The sequence below is a fragment of the Crocuta crocuta genome, unplaced genomic scaffold (assembly GCF_008692635.1).
Source record: "Crocuta crocuta isolate KB4526 unplaced genomic scaffold, BGI_CrCroc_1.0 scaffold288, whole genome shotgun sequence".
Lineage (NCBI taxonomy): Eukaryota > Metazoa > Chordata > Mammalia > Carnivora > Hyaenidae > Crocuta > Crocuta crocuta.
Genome location: NW_027532607.1, coordinates 5,236,869 through 5,260,351, shown reverse-complemented (window position 1 = coordinate 5,260,351; position 23,483 = coordinate 5,236,869). Strand labels below are relative to the sequence as shown.

Sequence of the window (23,483 nt, the reverse complement as noted above, 5' to 3'; positions counted from 1 at the left end):
TCAGCACAGGGCCCGATGTTGGACTCAATCTCACCAACTGTGAGATCCTAACCTGAGCCAAGATCAAGAGTCAGATACTTAACTGATTGAACCACCCAGGCACCCCGTAAACCACATTTCCATTGAAAACTATCTTGTAAACATTTTCAATATCCCTAAATGTGCTTCTCCAACTCTGTTTTCAATATTGCATAGTTTTTAGTTCATGTCCTATGGCAAAAAAAATACTGAACAGAAATAGGAAATGCTAGTATTGTGGGTGCCTAGCATGTAACAGGACCTTGATAAATAGTTATTGGATAAATGAATGAATGAATACTAGAATGAACACCTTTTTGGATAGCTAAAGTTCACTGTGACCCTTTAACTTCCACTTTAGGGCAGTTTCTGGAAATGGGTCAAAAGTTGGGCATGTCTCTCAGGCAATTTAATAATGATGGGTATTGCCAAATTATTCTCCAGAAGTACTTAATCAGGTTATACTATACCACTCTGGTGGCCTTTATAAGTGGATTTTAGTAGACTACTTTATACCCTAACTTTTCTCCAAGGAATCACTTTAATAAAAGGTCTCTTGCTCCACAGAGACATTCTGGCCAGCTCTGGGAGGGTGAGAACCAGATTTTCTCTCCATCCTCATCCCTGCCCACCAGCTTGAGAGCTCAGCTCATTCCCAACCCGGAAAGTGGGCTGCAGTACATTTCATACTTAGGGTGCTCACTCCTTATACAGCACTCTCTGATTCTAATCTTTCAACAGTAATATTTAGTATCACAAAATATTAGGTGCACACTAGTTTGTTTTAATATACATGCAGACAAATACATTTGTTTTCAGAAAACCAAATACAAGCTTCATGGTGACTGTGCCTCTCTGTGAGTATTCGTATCTATCTGTGGATCTACAGGTATAAAAGACTCAACTAAAATTAGAGTGTCCGAATCAAACAACTGCTTCAGAAGTGCTAATACTATTCAGGCAGACAGAAAATTGAAGCTACCTGGGGTCATTGTGCACTTGGCTAATGACTGGCTTTCATGGACAGAATGTAGAGACTGGGGCATGTATAATCGTTCATGGCTAGGCCTTTCAAGTCAGGAAGACTGTGACTTGAACCTGGCTCTGACATCTGCCTAGTAGTATGAACTTGGGCTGGTTACATAACCTCAGAGCCTCAGTTTTTGCACTTGTAAGATGGGTATGTTAGAAATATCTTCCTTATAGGGGCGCCTGGGTGGCTTAGTTGGTTAAGCGTCTGACTTCACCTCAGGTCATGATCTCACGGTTTGTGAGTTCAAGCCCCGTGTTGGGCTCTGTGCTGACAGCTCAGAGCCTAGAGCCTGCTTCTGATTCTGTGTCTCCCCCTCTTTCTGTCCCTCCCCACTCACACTCTGTCTCTCTCTCAAATATAAATAAATTTCAAAAAATTAAAAAAGAGAGAAATACCTTCCTTATAAAGATTACTATAAGGCTTACGTGAGATAATGGTACTGGTGATGAATAAAAATGTCTGGCAGAATGCCTGGTACATAGTACATGTTAAGTAAGTATTAGCTATTATTCCTTTTATTTTTTTGTGACATAGTCTGGAAAAAAAAAAAGTAAGGCAAGGAGTGCTAATGAATTATTTATCTTAAGTAGGTTAGTAAAACAAACCCACAAATGTCATTCATTTTACACATAATCTAATTGAGTCAATCAAAAGTGAACTGTAGCTCATCTACATTATAATTTTAGTTATTTTCAGGTACCTGTGTTCTGGAGGTAATTAATATCACATGATATATAATTTAATATAATATGATGTGTGTACTTATATGCTACCATCTTTTGATTTCAGTCTTTAAGAACTGACACTTTTTTGGCAATTAGGATCACAATGTTTTTCCATTTTGACAGGTAAATGGATTAAAACTGCAAACATACTTAAAAATAGGCAGTTGTACTAATGATACTGCTTTCAAGATTTTTTTTTTAATCTTAAGAAACAGTACTAGAAACTATGCTGTTATGGAGTGAATTTATATTTTCCCTTTCTGTGTACATTTGGATTCAACTATTTATTTAAAATTTGGAACTTAGCCACCATATGGTATTTGGACATCAAGTTGAAAAGAAATTCACTTAAAATGAAATTTGTAGGGCAGTCTGGGTGGCTCAGTCAATTAAGCGTCTGACTCTTGATTTTGGCTAAGAGGTCATGATCTCACAGTTCCTGAGACTGAGCTCTGTGTCGGGCTCTGGGCTGATGGCACAGAGCCTGCTTGGGATTCTCTCTGTCTCCCCACCTCTCTCTCTGCCCCTCACCTGCTCATGTGTGCACATTCACTCTCTCTCCCTCCCAAAATACATAAATAAACTTAAAAAAATGAAATTTTTATACAACTAAAAGAGTTTACAAAGTATTCAATTTGAAAGTGAAACAGTCATACAGATCAATGAGTATTTCCTATGCATTTATAAATGAGAAGAGCTTCAAAGATTTTTTTCAATTACCAGAATATAAAAAAAGAAAACTTTTTTGTCTCCTGTCACATGGAGGGGAAAAAAGCTCACTGATGACAATATAGAGGGGAAATCTCATTAAGAACAAAATAAAATAAGTCTTCACCTCTAAAGTGAGGAGGCTGGATGTAATGGCCTCCAAGATTTTGTCCATATGTGAAGGGTTTGTTTTTTTAAAAATTCCATTCAGTGTTATCCAGGCTTACAGACTATATTTTAAAAAGCAACTTACATTAACACTAACTTTTCCATAATTTACCGATTGCCCACAATAGGCTATAGAAAAGAAACACAGAGGGGTTATGCAGAAAAGGGCAGCGATAAATCCCAAATGTTTCTTTTATTTTTCCTTGCTTTGTATGATTACTCAACATGCTTTAAGCATTGTTATAACAAAGTAAAATCACTGAAAAATAATCTTTTGCTGGAAATTCTTAGAAAAAAATTTTTTGTTCTCTTTTAAATCTTATTTATAAAGGTTTCCAGATGCTTATCCTCACAGATTAAGCACAGCATGATGTAGACACTTACAATAATATTCGCTGCTATGAAGCCAAGGGAAAAAAAAAACTACTTTGAGATCTAACTGCCTATCACCTAAAGAATCAGGGTCCAGGGAATTTTCTGTTGCTATTAAAGGCGTGATTCTCTGAAGCCATTTGGAAACAGCCTCGGTTCTCAGCAGCAACGCATCTACCCTGTACTATGTCGAAGCACATCAAATGGCTGGTGTTCCAGACCTCAAACAGGTTATTTCTCATTATGTGAATGCATAATGAAAGGATGTGGGCAAAGAATAGAATGTAAATTGGAAGCTGACTTCTGAATTTATTAGCCAGCAGTACTGGGCTAAAACCATCTTCCTAATATCAGGAGACAGTTCCAAAGTGGTTCTCAAGAGAAAGGACAGGGTATTTTTCAAATATTTGTTCAATGTGAATGGACGGGGCTTGCCAAAAATGACTTTTTATGCAGCCATGTGATCTCTTAGAGGGAAGTCGGCCTGAGTCACTGGATACATCAAAGGTAGAGTCCAGTGAATGGAATTACTGCAGGCTGTGTGAACGGGCCAGATACCTGCATTCATCTGCCCACTGCTGGGATTTCAGCCCTCCTTTTAATTACATTAAAGCAGCTGGTACCACTGGTTACTGAAGTCTTCAGATTACCTTGATTGCTTGGTCATTATCTCTAATCAGCTGCTTCTTCTCATCTTCAAACTTCTGTATAACGTCCTGGAGCCGTCTTTCCGCAGCAAGCTGCAGCCGGCTGTTCTCCTCTTTCAGAGAGGAAATGGTCGTCTGAAGTTCTGCTATGATCTAAAATGAAAACAGCATGCGAGAACTTCAAATTCTTCAGTGAGAGGCATCTATTTTATATGTATTTATGCTTAACAAAAGAGCAGATTTGGCAAAACTCTAATCCACAAACTAAATATTTTCAATTAACATATCGCACACTATAATGCATGAAATTCCACACAATAAAAGACTATAATAAAACTGTGAATGGTGAACAACTGCTGAACCAATTATATTTGGAAGACATTTCCACTATAACATTCCACAATATTTACTCATCAGAAGAAAGAACATCTGTGATCTCAAAAATATGAAAAGTGTCAGATTTTATTTCACTGAGAAACAGATTTATTAGAATGAAAAAAATAAAAAGCTATTTTGCCTTTCCTAATACTTGGAACTGTAATAACCAAAGAAAATAATGAACGGACCTCATTCTTTAGAGTTTCCCAGTTCTACACAACAGGTTTTGAGTGCTCACTAACGTTTGTGCATTGTGCTAAGTGCCTTAAATTCCTATGTCATTTACAAACATTATCGTCACCCATCCTTTATAAATGGAGAAACGGAGACACAGAAAATGGTTAAAATGTCACATTGCTGAAGATGACATCCAACCAAAAAGACAGGCAGGACTTGAACCACACAGTCAGATCAATTGCCGTACTAATTGGTTCTTCTAAGTAGCCTTTGTTTTTCTTTTTAACAAGGTTTTGGTATGAAAGATAACCTTATTATGACATAGTTTGAAGTGAGTTGCCTTTTCCCTAACCTATAGGTATCCATGAAACTTTATTCAGAAAGTTTAATCTCCTCATTGGATAACTGGTTCTCTCCACAAATGGGTCCCCTCCAAGTTCTCCCAAATAATCATCTGATGAGGGACCTTTTTCGATGAGCTAACTGTGAATATCACTAGTGCTTCCTTGGGTTTGGATGTATCTATTTCCTACCAAATTCAATAGTGATGACTTTTTAGAAGCAGGAAATAGTTGTTTCTTCTCATTTAAAAAAAGGGAAAAGTTGAGTCCCAGCTTAGAATAGAAGGCTATTGGTTCTATGCGAGCAAGAATGGTTGGTGAGATACATTGGACAGATTAGTCACCTTCTTTGAGATTCAGTTTTTCCACCTAATACTTGATGACAAAAGTAGGGCACAGCATTATAAGGCAATAGATAGAAACTGTCTGGAGTCTCCCAGAAGCCAAGTCCTAGAGAAATGTCAGTTGTTATTATAGACATAAATAATAGCATATTTACAATAAAATATGGAGTATCTTCTGTTTTAGAGTGAGCAAACTCACTGTAACAAAGTTTAACATTTAGAATTTGTCAATAACCAAATGTAAAGACCATTGGGAAATACATGGCAAGATACATCATAGCAGTATGTTAATATTTTTAAATACAAACTTGAACCTTCTGCTATGAGTGCAGGAATTCATTTGCTGAGAATAAAGATGTTTTTCATCTGTTTTCTGAATTTTGATTAAATGTTGTTCTCACGCTGGCATCAATTCAATTAAGTCTCATAGCGCTTCTATGAAACAGGGAAGGTTAAATTCTTATAGTGAATGTCAAAAACTGAGGCACAGAATAATCAACTCACTTGCAGTCACAGAACAAGAGGAGCCAGAGATAAGAAAGAGCCAAATTTCCTTGGCCCAACATGAAACTTAAGATTGATATTTTATAAGAGCATGGAGCCAAATAGTAAAAATAACTCACTCTTTCAATGACTATTGGAGTGTTTCAAGTTCAGTAAACTACAACTTGGTAGAAGTAGTAAGCCTAATTCTATCATGTGTTCACTGTGTGTGTTCAGTGTATGTGTGTGTATGTGTGTAAGGTGCGTGTACGTATCTGTGTGTGCAAGTGTATACGTTTGATGTTATGCAGCCCTATCACATGTGTAGATTCATATATCCACTACCACAATCATGTAATATGTTTCTAAAGTGCAAAATAACTTTGTTTCTTTAAAAAACAGTACGATTAGATTAGCTTTTAATTGACCGAGACTAAAGACAAAAATATTTAAGAGGTCTTCAAATGACCGCAAGGGCATGAAACAAGGGTCTCTCATTTTCAGAAGCTTAATGACAGGAGCATATAAAAAAGAAATAAGTGCAGACTTTGGAAGACTATGAGCAAAGTCCAGGATGTTCTGAGGAGAGTGCGCTTGCTTTTGTGTGGAAAAGGAAACCTTGCATTCTTTGGGGGAATATTGAGATTCCTTGGAGGGAAGTAATGAGATTATCTTGGGAAAGTTATTTTAAAACCTTATGAAGATGATCTAGGGAGAATGTCAAAACCCTTCAGGTGAAACATGTTAGGTAGATGAGTAGATAAGTCGGTTGACAGACGTAACAGACAAGATAGATATGGGGAGGTGGTCAAAATGTGGACAATTTTTAAAACCAGAATTAAGATTTAAGATTGAGAAATAATACTAACTAGATTAATATCCTTCAGGTAAAGAACAAAACTCACTTGGTAGTAGACATACAGTAAAAGGCAATAGACTACATTCACCTTAGCTCAGTGCACATAACCAGCACTTAATATTTAAGTGGTGGAACTATAATCACAGTAAAAAAAATAATAATAATTACCTGGTAAATTATATTGAGATAATCTCACTTTTTCATTGAATAATAATGTAAGAAGTTTCTGAGAAAAATCAGAACTAATCTATGCAATCATGAACCCCACTAGTTTTGATTGAATCATAATTAAAAACCATAAAATGCAATGTCGCCACTCAACGGAATGTTTACCCTGTATTAGCTTCAGAGAAAGACAAGGATTCGAACATTTCCATGTGATATTAAAAGTTAATATTTTGGGAAGCAAAAGGAGAGCCATTTCAGGCTGCTGCTGTAAGCAACCTAACTCAAAAAAGCTGAAATAGTTAAATTACTGCTAAGTAGTTAACACGTGGCAAAAACGTTAGTGGTGTTCTTTAAGTATTAAAAATAGGATTCTGAATAGAGGTTAAGATTTCATCTTTAACTCACTCTGATGTTTTTCAGATTGTAGTATAGTTTGAGATTTTTATAAAATTCTTCTTCAAAATACAACAGACAGGGCCTCCTTGGGAAGATGTGGTGAACACTGAAGAGCTTCATAAACCAAGTGAAAGAAGGGCTCCTCGGCACCTTTGGCATTCTGGGTTGCTTTTCTGGGGCATGACATGAAGGCTGGGGGCACGTGGGACATGTGGACTATGACGAGGCATAATCCATGTCAGGTACATGTGAGCAGGTGAGAGCACTGGGGAGAGCCAGGCCCTTTGCAATGGGCAGGCTCCACTGGTATTCCAGCTCTAGACTCGTCTAAAACTCCCTTCCTTCTTGCAAAATGGCGCGCGCACACTCTCTCTCTTAGAAAAATGGCCACCAGGCGAGTCACTTGAGTGGGGACAACTGTGCTAATATTGAAAAGGCAAGGCTAATATGTAATATTAAGGCAAAAAGAACAAGTATGTGATTCTGATGGAGATTCCATTTGGGAGTGTGCCCAGAGATGAGGCAAACATTGCCATCATGGTGAACATTGGGAATCCCAGAAGGGGCACATTCCTGGGTATGTCAAGGGTTTAGGGTCCATGGTCCATTAGATCCTAAGAACTTGATAAACTCTCACAGACTAAGTAGCTTCTTGTACAGGGGGAAAATATTTACTTTCCAAATGTGACCTGATGATCTCCCGGGTATCAATGCATTTGTTATGAATGTATTCATCATATCACTTAAAAAAAGTTTGTTTTTTTCAGAAAGGGAGTTTTTAAAAATCTGATGAACAGTTAAGCAAACTTTGCTTCTGGAATTCTCATCTTATTTAAAACATTTTTTTTAATGTTTTTTATTTATTTTTGAGAGAGAGACAGCATGAGCAGGGGAGGGTCAGAGAGAGAGAGAGATACAGAATCCGAAGACAGGCTCCAGGCTCTGAGCTAGCTGTCAGCACAGAGCTGATGCTGGGCTCGAACCCATGACCTGAGCCGAAGTCGGACGCTTAACGACTGAGCCACCCAGGTGGCCCTGCAATTCTCATCTTAGATACGAGTTAGAGAGGCCAGAAAACTAACACCGGAAAACAGAAAAAGTCAATCTCTGGTTTTGTTTGCAATGTTCATTTTCAAATAATCTGTTTCCTTAAACTGACTGGATTATAGACCAATGTTTCTCAAATGCCGGTACAGAGATACAAATATACACATACATTTATAAACATATAAATATTTATGTGTATTTAGAGGTGGGCCAACAAAACATTATCAATGTAAGGTTGTCATCCTACCTTTTATGAGGAGGATGGACTGTCTTTTATTATGTTATTACACTCTTTCAAAGATTTTTTTCTTTTTTGGTGTTGCACTGCTCTTTGATGTATGAAATAATGGCTATGGGACAGGATAGCTTTATTAGTTGGGTTTTTAGCCTCCTCCTCCCCCTGCTGCTTCTTTGTACCTTTACTTGGGGAAATATGTAGCAACTCCCTCCCTCTCCAAATTTTGCAGGGAGATTTTGTCAATTCTTGAACACCCAAAAGTAAATTAAAAATGTCTTCTTGCTTCCCTATCCTTTTTATTCTTTGTTTCCTCCTTTCTTTTCTCTATTCCAATCTTAATACTGCTGCCATAGGAGTTAACAGTTATTCAATGCTTTACTGTGTACTAAGCACTCTGTACTAAGCACTTTTTTTGCATTACATTACTTAATACTTATAACTATCCTATGAGGTAAGTACTACTCCCTCATTTTACAAATGAGGAAACTGAATTCCAGAGAGTGCAGGTAACTCACTCAAGGTCCTGTATAGTAGGGCTGGTATTCAAATTTGGTTCTGACGGATTCCAAAGCTTAGGTTTTCTTCCACACTAACTTATGTTTAATTTGCTTTAATATGAACTAATCAGGCTTCCTCATACATTCCTTGAGATAAATACTCCCATTTACACTCTCATTATTTAAGCATTTTTAGTAGCTATCTTACATCTCACTTTCGGTCTGCCTCCCCCATTTAACGTAAAGCAAAATTAACAGGAATTGAGGGCATGGCACTTGAGGATTTTTCATGTTTTAGTCCAAACTTTAACTATTGTAGTAATAATGTTTCTCTGATTAGAAGAATCTTTGTCAGTGGGGTGCCTGGGTGGCTCAGTTGGTTAAGCATCCAACTTTGGTTCATATCATGATCTCATAGTTCGTGAATTCAAGCCCCGCGTTGGGCTGTCTGCTGTCAGAACAGAGCCCACTTAGGATCCTCAGTCTCCCTCTCTCGCGCCCCTCCCCCCAAAAAATATTTAAAGAAAAAAAAAAGAATCTTTCTCAGTGATTACAAAATGATATTTCCTCATGTTNTGTCCATCAACAGATGAATGGATCAAGAAGATGTGGTTTATCTATACCATGGAATACTACATGGCAATGAGAAACAATACTCCTCATCTTTTAAATAAACACATATAAGTCTTCACTTAGACAAAGACATTCTGCTTTCCAAATGGGATGTATATTACATGACATATGCACCTTTTAGAAATAACTGTATAATCTAAGAAATTTCATGATAGCTATCACCAGGGTTCTGCTATATTTAAAAATGGGAGGGACTGGGCCAGGCTGATGGCGTCAGGCTCTGAGCTTCTCCTCCCAAGTCAGATGCGGGCGGGGTCCTGGCTTAGTCACTTGCTGAGTCCTGTGACCTCACATCTCTGAGTCCGAGTCTCCTCAACTGGGAAAATGGAGCCAGTAATGGTTCCTAACCCCAGAGTTATCGTGGATGAACATGAATGAACACTGTGTCAAAATGGTCAGTGCCCTGTGTAAAATTTCTGATTTTATTACCAGTTTTTGTCATTGTGTTGCTCTTACCACCACTGTGTGGTAACTTATAAAATGGTACATAAATTTCAGTTCATGGCCACACATCACTGCGTAGATGCAAACATACTATGAAAATCTGATTTTGAAAATCATTAGATACGATGCCCACAAAAGTGAATGGCTTAACCTATCCGCCAATGCAATGAAAATCAGCACTTTTTATTCTAGAATTACTCATAAAACTAAGGAATGCTCGGGATTCCCTAAATGATATTATAGGATATTATTGTAACAACTGATGCAGAAAAATGATTTTAAGCGTCATAGGTCGAGTTGAGACAAGCATTCAGTTATTGGCCTTGTCTGAAAACGACCGTAGCAACAGCATGAAGCAAGATAGGAATGTAGGGACTTGTGATTCTTCTTTTCCCCCAAAGGAGTCAACGGTCGAGCAGCTAATTTAACCCAGAGCATTTCTCATCTTGAATTTTGTTGTTAAGCAGTCTTTAGGTGCAACTGAATGGAATATTGCAAAAAAAGTACAGATGGTATCAAAGTGCTTACATCACAAATGTAGGTGTGTATTTCCCGCCCTTGTGAAATATGTTGCAGCCTGGGCTTGTTCAAGCGCACAGGCTGGTTTTACAACATCTGACTCTCTGTGTGTGTGTGTGTGTGTGTGTGTGTGTGTGTGTTAGTTCAAATGGTTTGATATGCCTGACTTAAAAAGTCTTTTAATAAGACCCAAATATGAAGAGCATGTGTTATTGATCCATACACGCATCAAAAATAGGATATGAACCCATAAAAACACGGAAGGGGATGAAGTGCAACTCTAAGGTACAAATGCTCTTATGTGTAGGTTTCTTTTTTTGTTTGTTTCAGTTTTTTGTTTTTTTTTTCCTTTCAGCATTCTTACCTGTGAAGATTTGGCGAGCTTCTGAGTATATTCCTTCTCAATCTGCTTCAGCCTGCTGTTGGCCTGAAAGACACACGTACATGAACACACACANNNTCCTAAAAAAAAAAAAAAAAAAAACAAAAAAAAAAAAAAAAAAAAAATCCCTCCTGCCAATTATTAGACAAACACAGACTTCTGTGGAGAGAAAGAGAAAGGCAGAAGAGACAGAAATAGACCTAGCGAGGGTGTGAAGGCTCAGAGGGTGAAGTACGGAAAGGAGGAAGAATCAAAGGGAGAAGGGAAGGGAAACAAGGGGAGGGAAGAGGAGGGGGAGAAAGAGGAAAAGGTAAATTTCATCCTCTTTCCCACTCTTGGGGGATGAAAGAACGAGATGCTCCCGGACAGAGGCAGAGAGGAGATTTTGAGACTCACTCGCGAGAGACGGGAGCCCCCACTCTGCCTAACACACCAGAACTACTTTTTCAAAGTGACAAATATATCTAAGTCAAACAACGTCCACGTCCTGGAAGCAGGGTGGCCTTCCCTGAATAAGTCCCCTTTCCTGAGAACTCAGCTATCTCTTTGCCACCCAGGTTCCCATCCTTCGCAGGTGACCCGCTCGCCCGCCTCCAGAGGCCTCCTGCATCCTGCGCGCTGCACCTGCACAGTGACGCATGCGCGCCGGGCCTCTCTTCTCGTCCACTGTGCCAGCCAAGTAGGCCCTTCCCATCTGAGCTGCGTCCTTCGCTTCTAGAAAAGCCTTGGTCATTACTCTCAGAATTTCTGCTCTGTTCCCAGGTCCCTCTCTCCCTCTCTTTCCCTTCTCTCCCTCCCTTCCTCTCTCTCCCTCTCTTTCCCTCTCTCTCCCTCTCTTTCCCTCTCTCTCCCTCTCCCCCTCTCCCCCTCTTTTTCCTTCTCTCCCCCCTCCCTCTCTCTGACTCTCTCTCCCTCCCTCTCTCTCCCTCTCTTTCCCTCTCTCTCCCTCTCCCCCTCTTTTTCCTTCTCTCCCCCTCTCCCTCTCTCTGACTCTCTCTCCCTCCCTCTCTCTCCTTCTCTCTCTCCCCCTCTTTTTCCCTCTCTCCCCCTCTCCCTCTCTCTCTCTCCCTCCCTCTCTCTCTCTCCCTCTCTTTCCCTCTCTATCTCCCTCTCTCTCTCTCTCCCTGTCTTTCCCTCTCTCTCCCTCTCCACCCCCCCATCTGTCTCTACAGCTCTGACTGTTGGACTGCTCAGGATTATCGTCTCTTTCTTCTCATTATTTCTATTTTCCATTTCTTTGTCTTTTTGATCTTTCGCAGAGAGTGTTCAACTTTTCACTTTAAACTTTCTATTGGATTTAAAAGAAAAATTCTGCCATACTATTCACAGTTTCCAAGAGGATTGCTTTTGTTCTCTGAGTAGCAACATGAATCCTCTTTTTAAGATGAGGTAATGGAGGCACAGGGAGGTTAAGTAACTTGCCCAGCATCACACAGCTAGGAAGTGATGGAGCCACTTTAATCCCACACAGTAGAGCACATGGCATACCTCTCTCTGCTGAGGTTAGCAGATTCATAGATACTGCAGACATAGCTATATGCCTATACACACACAAAACATCTTTTTGCTCTGAGTGCCCGTGTTTTTTCCCGAGTTCCTTTTACCCATTTGCTTTGCCAACCAGTTTTGTCTATTTCTCCCTTTAGAAACTTTCTTCAGCTGTCTGCTGATCTTTCTTATTTAAAGTGAGGCCTCCATGGGCAGCTGGGTGGCTCAGTCTGTTAAGGCTTTGACTTTGGCTCAGGTCATGATCTCATGGTTGGTGAATTCAAGCCCTGAGTTGGGCTCTGTGCTGACAGCCCAGAGCCTAGAGCCTGTTTCAGATTCTGTGTCTGTCTCTCTCTCTGCCCCACCCCTACTCACGTTCTTTCTCTCTTTCAAAAATAAATAAACATCAAAAAAAGTAATAAAGTGAGGCCTCTAAAACAGGCGGACAAGGGATGCAGGGACACCAGGTCACGGGGTGGCTCAGGAGGGCCCGGGCTCTTCCACGCCCCTCTCTGACTGGACATTCATCTTGAACCATTTTGCCCACAGCTGCATCCTCCAGTGTCCCCCCTGACGTCCGAGATCCGGCTCCTAATGTCTGCAGAGGGGCGCCTACGTGTTCAGGATTTCGACTCTTGCCCAAACCTAAGTTCATGTCGCCCTCGGCAGCACCTGTGTCCGCTCTCTCACTCCATCTCTCCGGAGAGCAAACCAGGAGGGGGCTGGGGGGCAGAGGCAGACACGGAATATACTCATATGCTGCCCCCCTAATCCCCGTGTGACAGTATTTGCGGTGAGGCCTTTGGGAGTAATTAGGTTATGGGGTGGATTCCCCTTGTGGATGGGATTAATGCCCTTATAAGAAGCCAGAGAGCTTGCTTTCTCCTGCCCTGTGAGGGGGTGACAAGAAGATGGGGTGTGCAGCCCGGAAGAAGGCTCTCACCAGAACCCGATAATTCGCAGGCACCTGGATCTCAGGCTCCCAGCTTCCAAAATGATCGGGGGTGAATTTCTGTTCCTGGTAAGTCCCCCAGGGTACGGAGTTTTGTAATAGAACCTGAGCTAACACAACAGCCATGTGTTTTATGGACTTAAGGTCAAAAGCAATTCTTTAGAGTTTATTCCATCAATCTCTCTGCATCTACAGTCCCGCTCAGTACACTGGGTAGTAGTTTGGGTTTTTTCAGAATAGAGGGCATTTGACGATTACTCTTTTTTTCTCTTAAAGCCATGAAACTCTATTCTACTTCTGTAATTAACAAAGCCACTCTCCGTTACAGAACTAAGGCCACTCTGAATCTCGTGACGTTTATCTGCCTTGCCTCGCATTCCACCAATGTTTTTTTAAGTCACAAAATGCTTGATAAAGTATTTTTTGCTTATTTAACAGAGAGCTCTTAGCACGTGGCAGGCAGTGTGGCAAGTGCTCGACAAATACTCACTAGAAAATATAAAAATTACAGTGTCATAAAGATTAAGTGATTTTCCCTAAAAAAGCTGGAGTCAGAGGTGCTGGTTTGTGCAAGGCAGCCTGTGTCAGAACCCACGCACTCACATCAGTTCCTCTGCAACCTTCTAATTCATTCATCCATTCCGGGAAACTGGGATGAGGGCAGGGAGGAACACAGAAAACATCCCTCCCGACCTTTATGGAGAGTCTCTCCTGGCAAGTAAACAAAACAGCTTACAGACGTGATGGTATTTCAGGGGGTGGAAGCGTCGTGGGGAGGATGAAGCAGGAAAGAGAGGAGAGGTGATGGGGGCAGGGGGAGTTTACAGTTTAACAGTGTGCGAGGCGGGGGCACCTACGTGGCTCAGTCAGTTAAGCATCCGACTCCTGGTTTCAGCTCAGGTCATGATCTCACAGTTCATGAGTTCAAGCCCCACAATGGGCTCTGTGCTGGCAGCATGGAGCCTGCTTGAGATTCTCTCTCTCCCTCTCTCTCCACCCCTCCCCCGCTAGTGCTCTCTCTCGCTGTTTCAAACTAAATAAATGAACTTTTTAAAAAACATGTGCAAGTCAGGGGCACCTGGGTGGCTCAGTTGGTTAAGTGGCCGACTTTGGCTCAGGTCGATATGGTTTGTGAGTTTAAGCCCCGTGTCGGGCTCTGTGCTGACAGCTCAGAGCCTGGAGCCTGCTTCGGATTCTGTGCCTCCCTCTCTCTCTGCCCCTCCGCAGCTCACACACTGTCTCTCTCTGTCTCTCTCAAAATAAATAACATAATAAAAAAATTTTTTTTTTAAATGTGCAAGTTAGGAAGAGCCTCACTAAAAGGATACGATAGAGGAGTGCAGCCCTGCAGGAGATGAAGGAGCCCCGGGGACCCACGGGGAGAGAGCACTTCAGGCAGAGGGGCCTCGCAGAGGGCCGGCTGCAACGGCCCGGAGGCAGAGGCACGCCTGGCATAGCGAGGCGGCCAGCGTGGTTGGGCCAGGGAGCAACGTCTCTCTTGGATAAAGTCTGAGATGGAACGAGGAGCCAGATCCTTCTTGGTGTTGCAGGCTACTGTACAGAACGTGGCTTTTACTATGAGTGAGACGGAGTCCCTGAAGAGGCTTCAGTACAGGAGTGACATGATTCAACTGAGTCTGGCTCCTGTTGGGAGCAAGAACCCAGCAGAGAAGTCAGTTGAGAGGCTGTTGCAAATAATCCAGGATGGCAACAGAGGACATGGTGAGAAGAGGTCAGATTCCTTGAAAGAGTTTAAAGCAGAGCCACCAGCCAACTGGATGTGCTGTATGGTAAAGAAAGAGACGAACGAAGAATGACTTCAAGAATTTTCTCTCAAGCAACTAGAAGGGCCGAGTTGTCATTACCTCACATCAAAAAAATTATGGGTGGAACAGGTTTTTGGGAAGAGATGAAGAGATCGGCATTGGACACATTAAGCGTGGAGATGCTTATCGGCCATCTGGTGTTGAAGTGAATATTGGGATATTTAGGTCTGGAGTTCAGAGGAAAGGTCTAGGTTAGAAGTATAAATTCCCCACCAGTACAGGAGTGGCATGTAGAATATGCTCCTGGATGAGATCTCAAGGCACTGAGTGAAAAGTGAGAAGTCTAGGTAGACTGAGCCCTGAGCCTGCCAATGTCAGGAGGCTGGAGTTGAGCAGGGAAGCAAACGGAAGGAAGGGCCAAAGAGATGCAAAATCAGGATAATCGGGCATCCTGAAGCCAAGTGAGGAAGGTGTTTCAAGGATCATGTCAGATGCTACAGAGGGGTCATGAGAAGTGAGGACGGAAAATTAAGCACATGGTTTATGCATGTGGAGGATGCTGGTGGTCTGAACACAAGCACGGGTGGTGTGGTGCTGGGAATGAAAGTGGGATTTGAGGAAGCTCACGAGGAGGAGAGGAAGTAGAGCAGGGACAGACAATTTTTTCAGAGTTCTGTCACAAGGGGAAGGAGAGGGACAGGCTGGAGGCTGCAGGGGAAAGGGGTAAGGAAAGGTCTGGCTTGTTTGGTTTGGTTTTCTGTACAGCGAGAGAACTATCAGCATGTGTGCAGGCTGCCGGGAAATATCTGGCAGGAGAGAGGAAAAACCAGGTGCTGCCAGAGATTCAGAGGACACGTGTCCTTGAGAAAGGAGAGGGGATGGGATCTAGAGCACAGAGGGGACAGGATCGGGGCAGGTGGGGGAGGGTCCTGGCTACAGGTGCAGGTAAATCACCCGCCAGCAGGAGTGAGGCAAGTTTTGTTTGCTTCCGCCTTCCCCAGGAAGTAGGAAGGAAGATTCACAGCAAAGAATGTGATGGCAGAAGAGACTGGTGGGAGATTCGAGGTGTGAGGAAAGGGTGTGGATAGTCATGGAGGAAAGTGGGAAAGGGAAGGAGAGGGGAATGCAGTAGGAGTCTCAGGACTCCGGGAAGCATCAGGGTCCACCTGAAATCACCACTGCTGAACTGAAAGTGAGGCCAGCTGGTAATATAATAACACCTCTAGAACGTGCCAGTAGCTAAACAGAACAGAATTGATACTTTGGAGAATAATAAGAATAACTGAGGAAATACAATTAATCTATCAACCTTCAAGGTTGTTTCTATGTATTTGAAACTAAGTCACTACTGCCTGAATTTCTGAGCTCCTCAAAAAAATCTAAAAAGCTCTGGTTTAGCATGGTTGAAGATGTACAGCTAATTTCTCATGCAAAACTATCCTTAAAACATGTTTTGAATAATTTTATTCTCAGAATGGTAGTGACTGTACATTTCCATACAAAAAATTCAGTTACAGTTATTTTAATCCAAGTCTTATTTTTATAGCTATCATTACTATATAGAAATACAATTTTCAAACATCTGCAGCATAGCCTGAACAGATGCAGAGTAACAGATGAGAGGAAAATCATAATTTTGAAGAGAGCAGAGCTGTTTTGTTTGGTGGTTCCTATTGTTTTAATCTCTAGCTCTTTCTAACTGCTCCCATTATGGGTGGTCATACCTTCCACCCTCCACTGAGTTGGTTTGCTTTTCTAGGGCTTCTGTCTCAGGTCGGTCTTCCTTGTTTAAAAATCCCAGTATGTTGGTCCTCATTCTCTATGCAATTCCTATCAAAATCTTGGGCTTAACTATAGTGGAAAGAAATAAATCAATTTTCAGAAAGGTGTCAAGGGTTGGTTAGACATCTTAATATGCTACTCTTTTCTTGTAGGGTACTTCGCATCATGTCTTCATTCAAAAAGTCCTTCATTAGAAGTCAAACTCTCACTTTTCGCAGACAACATGATACTTTACATGGAAAACCTGGAAGACTCCACCAAAAAACTGCTAGAGCAGATACAGGGATTCAGCAAAGTCACAGGATATAAAATCAATGTACAGAAATCGGTTGCATTTCTATACACCAATAATGAAGCAACAGAAAGAGTTATCAAGGAATTGATCCCATTGACAGCTGCACCAAGAACATAAAATACCTAGGAACAAACCTAACTAAAGAAGTAAAAGATCTGTACACTGAAAACTATAGAAAGCTTATGAAGGAAATTGAAGAAGACACAAAGAAATGGAAAAAGATCCCATGCTCATGGGTTGGAAGAAGAAATATTGTTAAAATGTTGATACCACCCAAAGCAATCTGCACATTCAATGCAATCCCAATGAAAATAGCACTAGCATTCTTTATAGAGCTAGAGGAAACACTTCTAAAATTTGTATGGAACCACAAAAGATCCCAAATAGCCAAAGTAATGTTGAAAAGGAAAACCAAAGCTGGAGGCATCACAATCCAGGACTTTAGCCTCTATTACAAAGCTGTAATCATGAAGACAATATGGTATTGGCACAAAAATAGACACATAGGCAATGGAATAGAATAGAGAGCCCAGAAATGGACCCAAAATTAATTATATGGCCAACTACTCTTCAACAAAGCAGGAAAGAGTATCCGATGGAAAAAAGACAGTCTCTTTAGCAAATGGTGGTGGGAGAACTGGATAGCAATAGGCACAAGAATGAATCTGGACCACTTTCTTATACCATACACAAAAATAAACTCAATGTGGATGAAAGACCTAAGTGTTAGACAGGAAACCATCAAAACCCTACAGGAGAAAACAGGTAGCAACCTCTTTGACCTTGGTCGCAGAAGCTTCTGACTTGACATGTCTCCAAAGGCAAGGGAAACAAAAGCAAAAATGATCTACTGGGACCTCATCAAGATAAAAAGCCTATGCACAGCAAAGGAAACAATCAACAAAACTAAAAGACAACTGATAAATGGGAGAAGATATGTGCAAATGACATATCAAATAAAGGGTTAGTATCCAAAATCTATAAAGAACTTACCAAAAGCCAGTGAAGAAATGGGCAAGGGACATGAATAGACACTTTCCCAAAAGTAAACACCCAGATAGCAAACAGACAAATGAAAAGATGCTCAACATTGCTCATCATCAGGGAAATACAAATTAAAACCACATTGAGATACCACCTCACACCAGTCAGAGTGGCTAAAATTAACACTTCAGGCAACAACAAATGTTGGCAAGGATGTGGAGAAAGGGAAACCCTCTTGCACTATTGGTGAGAATGTAAACTGGTGCAGCCACTCTAAAAAACATTGTGGAGGCTCCTCAAAAAATTGAAAAGAATTACCGTATGACCCAGCAATACTAGGAATTTACCCAAAGGATACAGGAGTGCTGATTTGTAGGGACACGTGTACCCCAATGTTTATAGCAGCACTATCAACAATAGCCAAAGGATGGAAAGACTCCAAATGTCCTTCAACTAATGCGTGGATAAAGAAGATTTGGTATATACAATGGAATACTACTTAGTGATGACAAAGGATGAAATCTTGCCACTTGCAACAACGTGGATGGAATAGGAGGGTATTATGCTAAGTGAAATAAGTCAGTCAGAGAAAGGCAGATATCATGTGTTTTCACTCATACATGGAATTTGAGAAACTTAACAGAAGACCATAGAGGAAGGGAAAGAAAAATAAGTTACAAACAGAGAGGGGGGCAAACCATAAGAGACTCTTAAATACAGAGAACTGAGGGTTGATGGGGGTGGGGAGTTGGAGGGGTGGGGCAAATGGGTGATGGGCACTGAGGAGGGCACTTGCTGGGATGAGCACTGGGTGGTGTATGTATAGCATAAAGCTCAGATTATTATGCAGTATTTTCTATGCAGAAGCTTTGAAGATATCCATTTGAAGCTACTTGAAACATGGTGAATAAATACAGTTATGGCCATTTGGTGACAGATGTTAATAAATAACTATGTAGTCCACTAAAAGTGAAAATATTTAGAGAATTCATGGAACACATTTATTTATTTAACTTAAAATATTTACAGAGGGGCGCCTAGGTGGCTCAGTTGGTTAAACACCTGACTTCAGCTCAGGTCATGATCTCACGGTTCGTGAGATTGAGCCCCACATTGGGCTCTGTGCTGACAATTCAGAGCCTGGAGCCTGCTTTGGATTCTGTGTCTCCCTCTCTCTCTGCCCCTCCCCTGCGCATGTTCTCTCTCTCTCAAAAATAAATAAAAGATATAAAAAAATTTTAAAAAATTTTACAGAACTTTCAAACTTGAAATTCTATGTTCCATCAAAAGAAAGGTACAAATTTATGAAGGATAACTAAAATCTATCATTGTGCTTGGGCCATGATGGAGTAGCTGGGACCATACCTAATCTGCCATCGTCAACAGTGAGAAAGCTGGACAAGATACGACACACCGTTTCAGGATGCTGAGAAACAAGAAGCAGAGGATTGTGACCCTGTGAAGAAAAGGGAAACAAGGGAAGTGTACTCTATAATCACCCCTGCCTTCTTTCTGGAGGCATTTCTGGGCCTGAACATAGGGAAGGGAATCAAAGTACAGCATAGCAGGATTGCAAATTGAGGAGACAAAGACTAGAGTTTGGGAAAGCTGAGGCAGTTGAAATCTGGGGGGAAGAGTACTAAGCAGAGGGAGCTATGCACAGAGGGAGCTCCATACACTTACATGGGTTCCTTCTGAGTCTGTTGCTGATACTTAGCTGTGCACGTGTAGGATTAGGTTCTATAGGGGCAAGTAAAAACTGACTGTTGAGATTTAAGAACAACAATTTCCCAAGCCTACACAAAGCTGAGAGAGATTTGAGTTCTGACAAGCCAGAATGAATGGTTCTCATAGAACATCCAGAAAGGTCACACTTACATCATGGGATTAAATTAGCCTTAGAGTGAAGTCAACTTTAAGTCTGTTCTGGCAAAATTTAAAAATAAGCATGGATCAAACTGGTCATTGACAAGTAACCTAACTGCTTCCTAAATAAGGTCCAATATTTTTTAAAAGAAGTCAAGAAAATCTAGCATTTAACAACATAAATTTTATAATGTCCAGCATTCAATGAAAGATGGCCTGGGAAGAAGCAGGAGAAAAATTAGTGAATCGAGTTAGGCCCAAAAATGACAGATGGTGGAATCAGTAGATAAAGACTTTAAAATAGCTACCAAAAACATACCTAAATATTTAAATAAAAACATGAACAGAATGAGGAGAGAAATAGAAGGTATGCAAAAAGAACTAAATAGCCTAGGGCACAGAAGTATATTTTCTGAAAGGAAAACTTCACTGGATGGGGTTAACAATAGATACGGCACAACAGAAGAAAAGATCAGTGAAGATGAAGAAAAAGCATTTTAAGTATCCAAATGAATGCCCCCAAGACAAAAGACTGAATTTGATGACTAATCAGAGTAATGTATGAGACTATATCCCATCATCTAACATATTTATAATTGTAGATGAGAAGGACAAAGTGTGGGGAAAATATTTGAAGACACATCGCTACAAATTTTGCAATATGAAGGAAACTATAAACCCACCAGTGGGAAAAGACCAATGAATAAAAGAGATAAACACAAAGAAAACCACATCCAGATACATCACAACCAAACTGCGAGAACGTAACTAAAGATAAAATCTTAAAAGCAGCCAGACAAAGCAGATGCATTAAAAAGATCAGAATGATTGAGAATTTCTCATCTGAAATGATGTCAGAAGATAACATAGTGAATCTTTATAAAGCATTGAAAGAAAAAAAAGTCTGTCAATCTGGAATTGTATATTTAGTAGAAATATCCTTCAAAACTGAAGGTGAACGACAGACATCTTCAAACAAAAATCTGTCACCAGCAGACATGAGCTACAGGAAAGGTTATTTGGAAGTCATATAAAGGAAGTCATTTGGGTAGATGGAAAATGATACGAAATGCAAATGTGGAAACCTGGATCAAAAGGATAAAGAGCACTGGACACAGAAAATAAGCGTGTAAATGTAAATGATCTTTTTTCTTCTTTGAAAATTTCTCTGTAAGAAAATGTACTTTGAAAAGCTGAAAAAATGCAACTATATTATAATATACGTAGAAACAGGATAGGAATAGGAATTAGAGCTACATTGTTATTAAGGCACTTCCATTTTATGGTAAACTTGTATAAGAGTACTTGAAGGCAGAGTGTAGTAAACAGCCAAATCACAAAAAAGAAAAGTAAAGAAAAAGGTATATCTACTAAGCCAATAGCAGAAATAAAATGGAATATTACTTAATTACTCAGCAAATGCAATAAAAGCTATGGTAAGAGGAAAAGGGAGCAAAACGAGATGGGACAAATAGAAAACAAAGAACAAAATGGTAAAATAACTCCCAACAATATCAATAATTACATTAAACATAAATAGTTAAGAATTTCACCTAAATTACAAAGACTGTCATGACCTAAAAGAAGGTATAACTACGTAGTATTTTCAAAATAAACTTTATATGTTTAAACACCCTAAAAGTAAAAGGAGGAAGAAAGATGTACCATGCAAACCATAATCATAAGAAAAGTGGGGTGGCTATGCTAATATCCAATATTCTTTCTTTGAGAACAAAGAAACTAGGCAGAAAAAAGAATATTTCATGATGATAAATATTTAATTCATAAAAATGATAGAGCAATCCTAATGTTATGTACAATTTCAAGAGCTTTGAAATACATGAGGCAAAGACTGACAGCACTGAAAGGAGATATAGGCAAATTCAAAAATTATAAATGAGGAGATTTCAACTCTCCTCTCTCAGGAATTAATATAAAAACAAAAAAAANTCTAAAAAAAATAAAAAATAAAAAAATATATATATATATAAGGATAAAAATCACATTCTCTGATCACAGTAAAATTAAATTAGAAATCCATAATAGATATGTATCTGATATTCCCAAAATATTCAGAAAATTAAAAATACACCTAATTTCAAAAAAAATACACCTAATTTCTACGGGTCAAAGAAGAATTTACAAGGGCAACCAGAAAATATTTTAAAACGAATAATAATGGAAGCATAGTGTTTATGGAATGCAGCTAAATCAGTGCTTTGGGGACGTTTTAGCCTTGAATTATTTTATTCGCAAAGAAGGAAAATCTAAAATAAGTGATAGAAGCTTCTCCTGAAGAAACTTGAAAAAGAATAGCAAATTAAATACAAAATAAGCAAAAGAAAGAAAATAATAAATGTAAGAGTAGAAATAATGAAATAGAAAAAAATAGAGAAAATCAGTGAAATCAGTGAAACCAAAATCTGGTTCTTTGAGATCAATAAAATTGATAAACCTCTAGGTAGACTGATCAGAAATAATGGAGAGGAGATAGAAATTAACCAATATCAGGAGTGAGAGAAAGGGGACACCACTATCAGATCCTACGGACATTAAGAGGGCAATAAGGAAGTATTATGAATAACATATTGCCAACATTTTTTATAATTCAGGCAAAATACAGAAGACTCTTAAATAATACAAATTACCAAAAGTAAAGCAAGAATAGAAAACTCAAAGAATCATATATCTCTATAAGTATTAAACATGCACATATAAACACACACACACACACACACACATACACACTACATTCAGGACCAAGTGGCTTCACCAGTGAATTCTATCAAACATCTAAGACAGAAATAATATCAAGCCCACATAAACTTCCAGAAAATAGAATATGCAGAGATTACGTCATGAGAACTTAAGGGAGCACTGTTTCTCCACCAAAACATGGATTCTACCTCTTTCCACCACAGAAGTCTAACACTCCTGTCTCCTTTTCTTCTACATTGACTCATCTCCATGTGATTGTAAAAGGCTAATTTTACACACACACACACACACACACACACACACACACACACACACAGCGCCNCTGTCTCCTTTTCTTCTACATTGACTCATCTCCATGTGATTGTAAAAGGCTAATTTTACACACACACACACACACACACACACACACACACACACACACACAGAGCCCTCTCTGAAATCCTGATAGATTCCTGTGATGGTTTTACAAATATTTACCTTGAGTACCTCCTCTGTGTCGGGCACTCTATGTTTACAGAGGTAGGTGATTTAATGCAATTGGGGAGGAGACAAACAAATGAATAAATAAAATAATGCATAAGTGTCATGGAAGAGCTATGCACAGAGTGTTATTATGGAAAAACTATGAGCTGCCTCACGCTGGAGAAGGCTTTTGTAAGGACATGAATATAAAAGGATAATGATGCTGATGGTGTTGCTGATGCTGATGGTGATGATTGTGATGATGACGACGATGATGATCGCAACAACAAAACAACTAATATTTATTTTGTTCTTACTCTACTGACACATAATGCTTAAATGCTTTACATATATTAAAGATCTAATCCTCCCCAAACTGTGAGGTAGACACGATTATTACCCTCATTTACAGACAGTGAAACTGAGAGACAGGTGACGAAACTTGCTCAAGGTTATCAGCTTGGAATGAACAGGAATCAACTAATTGGAAAAGAAAGAGAAGAGAATCCCAAATGGAAAGAGTAACAGATGCAAAATCTGCAGGATTGGAGGAAATTGGAGGCACCAGGCTTGCTTTTCTTCCTTCACCTGCA

General features: G+C 39.9%; 1 protein-coding gene across 5 annotated transcripts in view; it reads right to left on the bottom strand.

The window, feature by feature from the left end:
* The window catches only part of CEP112 (centrosomal protein 112), a 420,942-nt gene that overhangs the window by 86,624 nt on the left and 310,835 nt on the right, over window positions 1–23,483 (bottom strand). For 4 of the 5 annotated variants that reach the window (XM_077780421.1, XM_077780424.1, XM_077780422.1 and 1 more), the window contains 2 exons: window positions 10,560–10,622; window positions 3,675–3,824 (listed from right to left, as the gene is read on the bottom strand). In XM_077780421.1, coding sequence (XP_077636547.1) covers window positions 3,675–3,824; window positions 10,560–10,622 — 213 coding nt within the window. The remainder of the gene's footprint in view (window positions 1–3,674; window positions 3,825–10,559; window positions 10,623–23,483) is intronic. The other variant, XM_077780423.1, reaches the window with a different exon arrangement.